This window comes from Molothrus aeneus, chromosome 4, assembly GCF_037042795.1.
Source record: "Molothrus aeneus isolate 106 chromosome 4, BPBGC_Maene_1.0, whole genome shotgun sequence".
Classification (NCBI taxonomy): domain Eukaryota; kingdom Metazoa; phylum Chordata; class Aves; order Passeriformes; family Icteridae; genus Molothrus; species Molothrus aeneus.
The window spans coordinates 61,214,224-61,227,481 of NC_089649.1; the positions used below are offsets into that span (position 1 = coordinate 61,214,224).

The following is a 13,258-nucleotide window of genomic DNA, read 5'->3' on the forward strand; positions in this document are numbered from 1 at the left end:
TCTGACCTCATTTTTTTTTTTTTATTATTTTGCCCCTTTTTATCAAGGATTAGATTAGAATACCTGACTTGTCAAGTTTAAACCTTGCTGTTGATTTTCACATTCATCAAGGGTGCACAAATTGCCTGTCCTTGTATGTGCATGGCCTGAGCAGCCTGCTCTGGTAGGTGAACTACAAGCACATCTTGTAGCACACAGAGCCCTCAGCAATGTGGTGGATTCACTGTCACAGAAAAACACAGAGAAACAGGAGGTTTGGTGTGCAACTTGTGAATAATGTCATGTCAGAGAGCACATTAGGGCACCTCTGCTGTGTGCCTTCCACTGTCCCATTGAACCTCAGCCATTGTTCAGGGCTGGAGAGGATGTATTTAACAAACAAGAGACTCCCCACAAAGGGGAGACATCTCAAGTCTGATGTTTTGGTCCAAGAATGCTGTTTGTACATTCCTCTGTTGCTATCAGTGGGCACACTGTTGAGTGGAGAAACCATACCCTGGGAATTTTTCTCAAAGGATTTAAAGGATTAGTTCATCTCCAGCACTCAGCTGCTAGATAATAGGTCTTTGGACAGCACTGTGTGATGGATTCATTTTATGTCAATTCAGGTGTGCTGGTCATGCCCAAGCATAGTTTATTTAAATTATTAAATCGATTTTCCCTCAGTTTGTGTACCCTAGCATGCATAATGTAAAGGAGATGACTTCCTAGCGGGAAAAAAAAATTAAAATAAAATAATAAAGGGTTTGCTGACATCATTAACAGTAATTACTGAGATATAGAGCTATAGAGGAATTAACTTAGCAGTGACAGAACTCTCCCATTGGTCTCTGAGTCATCAGCACTGCAGCTGGGCTTTATTCAATACAAAAATTTCCTGAGTGGCAGACAGAGCTGTCCTAAGGACAAGTGATTCTGCAGGATAAATTCCAAGAAGAGATAAGAGTTTCTCATCATGAGAAATTCGTCTTATGATCCCTCAAGACAATATTCTGTGCAGGAGCCTAAGTGCCTTTTTTAACTTAATGCTTGTGGCTTTTTGGAAAGGATTTGAACTGGAAAAAAATCTGCTTTATCTCTAAAGAGAGCATGCAGGGAGAGAGCTATTCCACCAAAGCTAGGCGGGCGAATTTTCATGAATCTGAAAAACATAACAATGCATTATATTGTGTTCAAATGCAATGTGCATTTATTTCTTGTCCCTTTCCTACTATAAAACAGCAGCATGAACATTTAAGCAATAAGCTGACACTTGCATCCTACAAAAAGGAGCACTTGGTTTCCACCTTAAGAAGAGATATTGGACACTTGTGCCAGATGATTATGTCATTTGGGAGAGCCCATAGATGTTAGAGTTCTGGGTTTGACAAAAGATCCATAAATCCACAGTCATATTGTCAGGCCTTTTAAGTTGTCAGGCATTTTGCAGCAGGAGATTTGTCTTTCATTTGCCTCTCGATAAATGTGCTATGCTGGGAGTTACAGTCACCTGCTTTACAGGCCTGGGAAGTCTTCACACCAGAAGACTTTTCACCAGGGAATTTATGTGTGCTTTTCAAAGTGTCTCTAAAAGACATTTTTCCCTTTTACTTGAACCACCTTTTTTTAGATGATCTTTCCTAGCATTTATACGTGTCTGGAATATGATGTCCTTTGGGTGAAAAGAAACACTTTTACAACTGAAAAGAAAAAAATCAGTATCATATATAACTTTGCCTTGTAGGCTTGAAGAGATGAGTGAGGCACATGGGAATAAATGACTAATGAAAATTAATTTTGAGCATTTTCCCACATAGTCCCTAATTCATGATTTCTGTAGAGAGCAGTTCCAGGGAGCAGCCTCCTGCACCAGGCTGAGACTCACTTGGCAGTCAGTGTGCATTGCACCCCATCTACAGGCAGAGACAGAGAAATCACTGTACTTTTATTCCCTGAATAATCTGTGCTAAAGATGTCACAACAGAAAGGAGAGGCATATTCCTCACCTTTATTGCCAGAGTGTAATACTTAACTTCGGCAGTGCTTCAGAAGATCTTGTAATGCACCTGTGACCGAGAAGCAAAATATTTGGAAGCCTACAGAATAAAAATGGGATGAGATTACCATCCATTCCCACATCCGTGCTTGTTACCCAGAAAGCTGAACTAGCACCTGCTTAGTTTTGACAGGGTGGGCATTTTATCACTTTCTCTGGTTAATTTTTTCATAGCAATTGGAATAACACTTCAAGATGCCAGACATTCCTTAGAGCTTTACTCCCTCATTTACCATACTTTTGTCACTGTTTTTCCTGGTTGAATGCAGGGATCAGAGAGCCTGAGCTCCATTCCAGCCCCTAAGTTTGTGCAGCAGCATGAGTTTGTCCCATCCACTCAACCTATCTCTGAGCAAAGTGAGGCTGTTCCCAGGAGCAGCAAATCTTGGAGATGTGCCTGGTGACTTGACTCAACAGTGGAGTATGGGTGCAAGCACAAAGCCTGACCTTGACACCAGGCCTGAAGAAATTTTGAAAATATTTCTGTTTTGCTGGTTTTTAACCACATGCCAGCAGCCTCAGCATTCCCAGAGAATCTTTGCTGTCACATTTCTGCCTCTCTGTGAGATGTTCCTGTATTTTGGAGGTGGAAAATACCCAGCTCTGTTAGCCCATCCCGGTGAGCTGTCTAGGTGTTGTTTCCAATTAAACATACAATGTCCTATTTATTCCAGCTGATTCTTTCTATCTTAATCATCTTCCTAATGGCCTTTTTGAGATTAAACACTGGGTAAGTATTTGGTCTAATTCTCAATCTTCCTTATTTATCCTCTCATCATGAATGTGTAATGATTCCCCCTCCTTTCCTCTTGTTCTCTTACTACTTACATGACCGAGGTACTTTTAGTGTTCAGTTTATTAACTGTCTGCTGGAGGAGTTTCTGCTGTATTCTCAGTTTCCCATTGATCTCAAGGAGGTCCAGAGTAATTTTATAAATTCTGCATACGGACTACCTTAAATGCACTCTTAATGGGAAAGGTGATTCTTTATAAGGAACTCCTCACTACTACAGAACTAGGCTGTTTCTTTGTAAACAGAAGTAAAAAACAACTACAAGAAGCACTGTCATTGTTATCACTGACAGTGATAGGATATACTTTTGGATAGGATATACTTTTGGATAGGATATACTGATAGCAAATGAGGTGCTATATTTTGCGTTCTTGGCTGCAGTGTTATATCATTTACTATTCCGACTGCAATTCAGGTATCATCTCCTGAAGGTATTCTGTCTCTTGGTGATATATACTCTCATGCTGTTTCACTTGCCCTTCAAGAGCAACTTTTCAGTAAATAATCTGGTCTCCAGAAATTATGGAAACCCACAGCTGAACCACATCCAGCCTCTCATTGGAAATAAAATTACTTCTGGAAAGTAAAAGGTCATTTTCAGACTTTCTTTGAACTGCTGAAAGAGACATTAAAGTACACAATGTGATGGATCTACAAGGCACGTGCAGAGAGGTGTGAAACCCTAGGAGCTAAATCCACAGGGCTGCTAAAGGGAAATGCTGATAATAATTATAACTTCAAGCAAGTCTTTGCCATCTGTCATGGCGATACCTGAAGACCTGATAGACCTTAATTTGATGCTTGCAGCATGCAGTCAGAGAAAACAGTGTGCTCAGCTGTTCTCTGTGATTATCAGACTCACCTAGCCTCAGATCAGTTGAGATCTGGCTACACAGGTACATCTGAGGCTCTTGCCAAGAGCAGCCTGGTGGGTCTCCAGTGCCATGCAGTCTTTGGGACTGTGCTTCTCATGCTCAGCTGCACTCTTCCCATCTGTCACTTGTTGTTGACTGCCTGCCCTCCCATCCTTGTCAGGATCCTGCTCAGGAACATGTGTTTTGGTAAGGTTTTCTACATGGTCTACATGGAGAGAGGTCAGTTAGATTTATCACTGTGTATTCCACAGGGAAGGCACTAGCCATGAAAGAAATACATTTTTATTTTGAAGCCAAAACAAAGTTTCTGATATTCTCTGCACTTCCCAGGGGAGTTCATTCTGTGCTCACAGAGAAAGCCTCTCTCCTGCACAGATCACTGCTTCCCAATGAAAAAACTCATATCCAGCAGAGATGCCCAGTAGCACTCCTAATTTCTAAAGCTAAAAATTGTGCAATTATACATTTGTGCTGGCTTTAGCACCAGATGGAAGCTAAACTACAAATGAACCACTCCCCCTCCTCTGCCTGTTCCAGAAAGGGAGTGGCAAAAGCAGAGAGTATGGGTTGAGATAACACTTTACTGAAAGCACAAAGCCGTGGAGTAAGAAATTCACAATAACAGCAATATTAATAGCAAAGGCCTACAAAAAGAGAAGGTATTTTACCCAGCAAAAAAGAGTTCATCACTGGGAAAAAGCAAACAGATGGCATATGCTCCCTGTAGGTTGTGTCCACTTGGTTCCCCAGACAAAGGTGATATGGAGACCATTCCCACTCACTACCTATGTGACCATCAGGAACAAAGGCAGTATGGCAAGGGAACTCCCATGGCTAACATTTCCCACACCCCCCATGGAAGCCAGTGACAAATAAATCCCCTGAGTCAGGCTGTGCTGCTGGGCTCACTTCTGCACAGGTGTCTGTGCCACTGTTTCTCCTGCCCCACTGTGCTGGTCCTGCAGGTCACTGCCACTTTTCCAACCATTCTGCCACCTCCTTTCAGCTCAGCTCAGCTCAGCTCAGCTGGCCCAGCCTCAGCTCAGCTGTTGACAATGGGGCTCCTCTCAACTGGACTAGGGTTCAGTCCCACCAATCCTTCCCCCGTGGCAGCCTCTGCACAGGCTCTGTCAGTTCAGCCCTGCTCTTATGCTGTTATACTGAATAGTACCTCAGAACTTCTAGGTAAAATGGTTGTTATATTTAGATGCAGAAAACACACAAAATATTATCAGGATCCACTGGCCTCTCTCTCTCTGTGTTAAAAAAAATTACACAAATAGCTGTTCCAGATGTATCAGTTGTACAATTTGCTGATATTTTGTGTAATACTCAGGTATATATCCAGTAGTTATGAGTGCTGTTGCTGCTGTCCTTTCAGCACCAAGTCCTGGAGCTGCATTCTGGAGAAAACAGGAGGGGGAGCAGGGCTGCAGTGGGGGCTGGATCTGCAGGGACTGATGCCGAAGCCTTCCTTCTGGAGAGAGAGGCAAAATGGTGTCCACTTCTGAAGAGTGTGCTCATTTTCACCCCAAAACCAGTCCCACGTGTATGATGTGGGTGGGATAGAATAACAACTTGGATGTGCCCACACTGCTCTAAGCTTCACCCCCTCCTGCAGCCAGGACAGCATCTAATCCTTTGCTGGATATACTGATCTAGTGAAACCTACCTGTCTGCCATAATTGAAAATTTAGTCCCTCATGTTGTGAATGACACTGGAACACAAAGTGAAACTGTCAGACATCCTGGATATTATATTTAATTTAGGTCTCTGAATACATCAGCAGGTAACCTACTTTTATTCATCTGTCAGTAGCCTAAATTATGCTCTTCATCTTACAGTAAGAGTTGGAGCCTTGTGACTTACTATTCCTAAGCCTTACTATTCCATAAGCCTTATGACTTACTATTCCTTAAATAATGGCAACATACTGAACAAAATCTTAACTCCATATCTTCAAAAGTTTACAATCTAATGGCAAATCCATCAAAATTCATTTAAAGATTAAATTCTTCAATCTAAATATCACTCTGAAGGAGCAGTAAACTTGCAGTCCATATACTTATCTAATCACTTAATCTTCATTTCCAGTTATTAGCACTGTTTACTGTGATAGAAGTGTGATGGAAGATGATACCTGTATTTTGTTCAGTGAGAATAAAAACCATATTCTCTAATAGTGAAAAGAAAAAAACAAATAAAAAGCCTACTGCTGATTAGAGTCAATGCAGTATTTTGTGCCATATTGTTTTTTTTGTTTCTTGTTCCTCTGTTGCTGAAACCAAAAAATCTGTAGGAATCACAGTTCAGGGCTGATCCAAACTAATGCAAAGCTTTTCTTTTCAGTGTGTTTTGTTTAAGATTTTGATAATTGAAAAAAATAGTAGAATAATTTTAGTTCAGCATGAGTTTGTTTTTAAACGCAAGGGATGATTTTTCTAGCAAAATAAACCATTGTTTCTTTATGCAGTGACTGGCTGAAATCAGAGTATCTTATATTCATCATTCTTTTCTCTGCTTTTAGCTCTGGATAACAGAATATGCTCTCTCTGCTGTGATGCAAAAGCACCTGTCTGAGAAACAAGAGAAGATAATTCAAGGTGTCATGAGCAGACTAGGATGCCTCAGTGATGAGTAAGCACAGTTTCATCTGTGAGCAGTGGGGTAAAACTTCACTGCTGCATGCCCAGATAAAAACTTGAGTGTACATTACATTGTGGAAAGAAGTGTTGAGGGATTATTAGCACCTTCAGACAGAGGCAGTTGGTTCAGTTTTTTATCAGGGTATCAAAAGCAAATGTAAAAATATAGACATATCATGGCTCCTGGAAATTAGAAAAAATAGTCTTATGTGATTTGAGACTGGTGTGCTTTGTGAGTATCTGCTCTGTTTGTGAGTGGTTTCTAGTCTTGAACCAGCCTTTCTCTGCACTCCCTGTGTCACAGTGGAGTTGCATTTTCTGCAAGATAAAGCAACATGTAGATGGTTATTTAGCTATTTTATTTCTGTTTTCATTTTAATTTGACTTCAGTGTGACAGAACTAGAAGTGTAACACAGCAATACCCATTCTCTACACCTAAGCAGCTTTCCAAGGCATGCTTTGTACAAAAAGACATTTCACAGAGTGAAGAATAACTTCTCACCTTTAAGGAATGGCTTTGCTGAACACAGGTGTGCAAGGAGCTTCACTGATGGATTTTTAATGGTCCTTTTTACAGGTCTGTTAGCTATATCTTGCAAAAGCACCAGCTCCTGCTGTGCTCAGTGCTCAGCAGGTTCGCCTTGCGGAGAGCGGGACTGGCAGCCCTGGCGCGCATGCGGCTGGCCAGAAAGAAGAGCTCGCTTCAGGAGCTGAGAGAGCAGCACACCCTGCAGAAGGGATCCTCCCTGTGCCAAGATGAGGACCAGTGGCAGTTACAGAAGGCAGTGGTAGGTACAGTGTCCAGGTGGGTTATCTCCAGAGGTCTCACATGCTGTGATATTTGGCACTAGAAGTGGCCACTGCAGACCTAAACTACAAAAAAAAAAAAAACCAAAAAAACCCAACAACAAAAAAAGTTCAAGCTCCAATGAGAAAGAAAAATATTCTCTGTCAAAAATGTGCACATTGCTGACATAGGATGTGCCTGAGTATGCCTGTTGTAGTTTAGGCAGACATCTTAATCCCTTATCCTTTATTAAGTGGCCTAGCAAGCTTATTTAGCAATTTATTTATATGAAAATACTAATGCATGAAGGAAAGGATGCCAGCACATATAAAGGACTTCTGCAAAGCTACTGCTTCAGGGTAAGAGAAGCTCCTACTAATTCTGCTGGGGATTGTAATATGCACTTGACAAGTTTTTACTGGAGCATTAGGAGAAATTCTTACTCCTACCACACAAATCAAGTTCTTCTATACTGTCATAATTTTTCATTATTTTTTTCTCTCTCTGTCCATAAGAAGATCAGCATCCATTCCCAATCCTCCCAGATTATCTGGCTACTGTAGGTCATGAAGACAAAAGAAAGTTTAAGGGATTTTTAGACATGATGTTCCCATAGGTCACTTTCACATCTGTTTGTGACTGGTTTTTAGTGTTGATCTATTAAGTTTTGTTGGTTATTTAACTATATGCATTGGATATTTATGTAGAGCAACACCACATTTCATATTTCAACTTCAGTCAACCCTCCCAACAGGTGTCAGTGATAGCTCTGCCCAACCCACTGCTGCTGCACATATGGCTTGAACCCATCAAACACCTTGCAGCTCTGTGCTCCATGCTGTTGCTGTGTAATTAGCTGAGAGGTAAAATTCTGTACCCCTCTAATTTTGATTTGCATCATACAAACCCTCAATCTCCACATGGAAGAGGAATAAGGAAAATCTGTGTCCTGCTGTTCTCATATTTGAAAAATATAAATTGAAGCAGTTTCTTTTAAGTTTGAAAATCTGAAAAACTCATTAACCTTCAGAAGAAATAAAATATAAAATAATAAAATACAAATGCATATCACTGCATTCCTCTTGCTTTCCGTTACTCCCTCTCACTTAGCTCACATGGAGATGTTAATTGATGCAATCACTGCCTTCCCTAATGAAAATGAAATTTCCTCAGGTATTAGTGTTCCTATGGCATCTCTCCATTACAGCCTCTTTCAAATTCCAGCTAAAACCCATCTCACAAGAAAGTGCCTAAAAATGCACTTGCTAGATTCTTGCTGCTGAAAAAGTAGGACATAGGTGTGGAATGGGAAAAGTCAAGAGAGAAAAAACATATTACAAACATCCTCCAAAACTAAAAACAATCTATAAGTAGTTCAGGAAGAGGTTAATTTATAGACATTCAAGCAAATTTTTAGATATATTGTGTTGTTTTACCCAAACTTAATTTTTGCTTGAGCCAGTCCTATACTGGTGGACAATGTCATGTCTATCTATTGATTTCATATAGAATGTAAAATGACTAATGAATCCCACCTTGGGCATAATCACATGACATTGTGTCTCTAAAAAAAAAAGAGAGAAACAGTTTAATGACATTCCAGTTTTCTCAAAAACCTCAGAAACATAAGTCTTAACTATAAATATAACATGTCAGAACATTAATAAGAATATTAGTAAGCATTAATAAGAATATTTCTACAGATGAATGTTCCTTTTCTACTTGCATTTCTTATTTCCAAGAAGGCATCAAATAGGTACTATCACATCTTCCAGAATATTTTAATGTTCTTTAGCTAAGTGTATAAATATAAGAAAAACATCAGCTACAGAATATTAGGCCATCTATGGCAGACTGCTACACTTAAGGATGACAGAACAGACCGACTATGCTGGTAAGCAGATACTACTGTTCACTAAAGAGAGCTTAGATGAAAAGTGTGCACTTTTCATGCACAAAAATGGAAGCAGAGATGGTCCAGAGGCCTCAAAGGACTTGAACTCTTCAGCCTAAAAATAGATGCCTTCTGGAATATCATAGGTTTTAAAACTGGCATCAAATATGTGAATAGAGAACCATTTTCACGTTTTTAATGAAAGAAGAGAGCACCTAGCAAAGTTACCAGATAGCAGGTTCAAAACTAAGAAATATGTGGAGAAGCTTTAGAACTCAGCAGCAGAAGATGTTGTTTCAAGTGTTATTACCCACCATTTGTGGCCTGTCCCAAGGGTATTGGTACTCCCAAGTACCAGCAAACCAAGTTTTTCTCAGGTAGACCACACATACTGTGCAAGCATTCCTGGTGCATAACTGTCCTTGCCTTGCTCCTGTGCAGTTTATCAAGGCATCCACAATTGTCCCTTACTGGACTCAGGATATTTCACATACAGGGGAATACATCACTTAGGAGTGACTAATAGGACAGGATGCAGTTTTTGCTCTATGTCAGTGTCATATTTTCTGAAAAATCCCTTTGCCCAGGATTTTTCTCCTGGGAAGCTGAGAAGCCTCAGAGAGAAATGAAAACAATATTATCTCCTTTGCTTCTCCTGTATTTTCTGCTTTGGAATGTGCTTTGGAGATTGTTTATCCAACATGTGAATTGTTTTTCCTTAATGACCAATCACCACCCAGCTGTGTCAGACTCTGAGGAGTCAGTCACAAGTTTTTAATTAATATCTTGTTATGCCTTCTGTAAGATCCTTTCTCTATTCTTTAGTATAGTTTTAGTATAGCATTCTTTTATATAATATAATATTATGAAATAATAAATTAGCCTTCTGAGAACATAGAGTCAGATTCTCAATTCATCCTTCATCCTGGGGACCCAGCAAATACCGCAACTGTACATATCATGACAGAGGCTATAGTTCTGTTGCAATGACAAATGTGTTAAATGACTGTACAAACTTCCTCCGTAAATCATGTTATTATAATTGTTAAAACTATAACATTCTGAATGGGTGCAGGACTTTATTTCAAAGTGAAGCTGACTACAATTGTTAACATATTTAAATGGCAGTGCTGTCTTATTGTCTGATTGCCAGGAGTCCCACATCCGTGAAGAGGAGGAGAAGCTTGAGGAAGAAACACAAGAAATCAATTTAGAATTTCACCAGCAGCTAGTCACAGAAATCCAAGAAGCTCTTCAGTTTCTTCAGCAGCACATGGAGCAGGTGATTGGGCAGACTCTGCTGCAGTATGCTCGAGGGGAAGCTGGAAAAAAGAGCTCAGATCATGAACAGGACTTCAAGGTATGGAAATGGTCAATAGCAATTTTCCAGACAAAACAAGGGCTACCTTGCACAGATGGAAAGCAATTTAATGTATGCATTAACCTATGCCTGGAAGTATCAGCAGAAAACCCTTAGGACCTGTGTTAAAACTGAGCATAATTTGCAAAGTACTTGCAAGCTAGTTTGTGTAGCAGTACAGTATTTGCTACAGCAGCCAAAACAGGTTTTAAGTCAAACACTGGAACAGGAAAAAAATTGTCACAACTGTTAATGGCAGAGAATAACAAAAAGAAGAAAAAAATTGAGATTATTTTCTATTGATAAAGGGTTTGTGACTAATTAATAGTTTGCATTCTACCAGCTTAATATTCAAAGATAAATAATTAAGTAAAATTAAAACTTACATCACAGATGAATAATTTTTTTCCAAAGTAAATATTTGGATTTTCTGTGTAATGGAAAGTCACAGCAGAGCAACACATAGATTAGCTTGCTTTGCTGGCAGTTGGCTTGATTGTTAAAATGGGCTGTAGAGATTGAATGGATAGGGGAATGACCACTTCCCAGATGGAGATGAGGCAAATTAGGAAGGTTTTGCTGCAATTTTTCATGTTGAAATGTTGCATTGTTCTCAGTATCTCAGTCTGCCCCATTTTTAAAGCCACGTATTAAATTCACAATTTTGTGTGCACATACCAAATTAGCTATGTGGTTTCTTTAAACAGATCAAAACACTTTTGGGCTTGGAAATTAATTGTGACTTGTACTATGTGATACAGGAGAGACTGGTGGAATCTGCTGTTGAAAGTGTATATGGGACCAGCAATAATATCAATAGACTGGTGCAAAACTACTACCAGCATTTAGGAAAAATCACAGAAGATTATGAGGGAAAAAAGCTTCAATATCTAAAATCCTTACCAGGTTTGTATGATACTGACAACTTTAAGACAATTTTGTTTCCCAGTAAGTGTGCTTAGTGTAAGGTTAGAGGATTTTGCTTCTTCTGGCATCCCTTGACCTAGTAAATCTGAATTTAGCCTGCCGGGCACAGTCACAGGAGGAAAGGTGGGGAGTACCTCCCCTCTCACAGCCAGCCCAGCCAGCCCAGCCCTGGGTACACTCAGTAACAGTAACTGCTCCCTGATGGTGCAGGTGGAAGGAAAGGACCTGTCAGCCCCTCTGAGTGTTCAGAAAAGGTTGGATGCTCCCCAGATGAAGGTTATGTACCCTGATCTGTTACAAACCCATCCATCTCCCTCCTGTTTAATTTAAATAGAGTGGTGCAAGGTTTTGTCTGTCAGATGAAGCCTTGCTGCCAGGCAGGAGTGCAGGGGCAGAATCAGGGGCATGGCCAGCACATAAGCACTCAGTCCCAGAGTGTGAGCATTTGTGAAAGTAACCAGAAGAGTTTCCTGTCAGTTGAGGGACATCTTGTGAAGCTGGGCATACCCAGGAATAAGTCACATCTGAGTGGAGGGTTTTCTTTAGAATGCATTTTTTGTTTAGGTAATACAGTTCTTGCTTAAGGCATCAAGGTCTTTTTAGAAAATTTCTGCTTTGAATTCCATGTTAATCAGTTAGCCTAGTGGGAGAAGTAGGTAAACAGGAATGCCATGACATTCCTATCTCAGCTAAATGATGCACAAAGTATTCTCTTTGCAGCAGATCACAGTGGCAGAGTGTGTAAGAAGTACTTGATATCCCTAAGGAGCAGTAAGTTTGGAAAGGCTACCTAGCATCAGGATTAATTTGTGATGAAGGTTGTCACAACTCAGAGTTTTTAATTTTGAGCAGAAAATTTTTCAAAAACATTATTTCAACAGAAGGAAATGAAAGGATCAGACTGAAGAATAAAGAGAATGAACTGGCATTGAAAGAAAAACACACCAAAGGCCTCCTAAATGTGTCATCCACAGTCCACCAAAGGTTAGACCAGGCAGCAGCATTGCTGTCTATTTAAACTTTGTGAGTGATTGCAGATCTACATGAATGTCTAGCTGAATAAATGTCTTGAGTTTGCATTTTATACTTCTCTTTGATGGAAAAGAAATACCTATTGCCAAATGATGTCTGCCCTTTGATCTCAGAGAATTACTTTCTTATTAAATAAACTTTTTGATGGTCATTAGTTACAGATTGGAGAACTATACTTAGGCAGTTTGAAAAGAGAGAATGAAATACAATGCCAAAACATATGCCAAATTTAAAAAAAAATTTAATATAAATGTGGGATGGGAACCAGTGCTGAATGTAATTCATTACATCCCATCCTTTTTACTTTGAACATCAAAAGTGTTTGTTAGTTTGCTGTGGAGAAAGCATATACCATAATGAGGAGAAAATGCTTGAAGCCCAAAAAATACTCAAAGTGGAAAGAAGGATTCAGTGAATGCCTTGGAAAATCAAGATTACTTACACTAAATTTAGAGTGGAATCCCTCAAATGTTAGTTAAATAAAAATCATATTTAATTAATTACTGATTAAATGAAAATTAAGTCCTGACAAAAAGCACTGCAATTAAAAAGGCGTAAGTTGTCATAAAAAGGTCTATGGCTTGTCATGTACATGATACATTTTTTAATCATTTTATGTCTTTACTCTTGGTTTATTATTCAGCAAAATACAACAGCTTCAATTTTGACATTGTAAAGAGGTTAAATCTTTCTTTAGACATTCTGTTTCTTCTAAACTGAAGGATATCATTTCCCACTTTTTTATCCCTGCTTGAGTTAGTAAAGAAATGGATTTATGTAATAAAGGATTTCATAAAAGATCTGTTAGTTATTCATTATCAAATTTATCATTTATTGTGACATACAAATTCACTTTCCAGCTGTTTTCTCATTTGTTTTTTCTCCTGTAATCTACTCTAGTATCTTTA

General features: G+C 39.3%; 1 protein-coding gene across 2 annotated transcripts in view; it reads left to right on the forward strand.

The window, feature by feature from the left end:
- EVC (EvC ciliary complex subunit 1) overlaps positions 1–13,258 on the forward strand; it is a 50,134-nt gene that overhangs the window by 32,064 nt on the left and 4,812 nt on the right. The window contains exons 13-17 of one of the 2 annotated variants that reach the window (XM_066548622.1): positions 6,232–6,341; positions 6,928–7,138; positions 10,185–10,391; positions 11,153–11,297; positions 12,200–12,302. In XM_066548622.1, coding sequence (XP_066404719.1) covers positions 6,232–6,341; positions 6,928–7,138; positions 10,185–10,391; positions 11,153–11,297; positions 12,200–12,302 — 776 coding nt within the window. The remainder of the gene's footprint in view (positions 1–6,231; positions 6,342–6,927; positions 7,139–10,184; positions 10,392–11,152; positions 11,298–12,199; positions 12,303–13,258) is intronic. The other variant, XM_066548623.1, reaches the window with a different exon arrangement.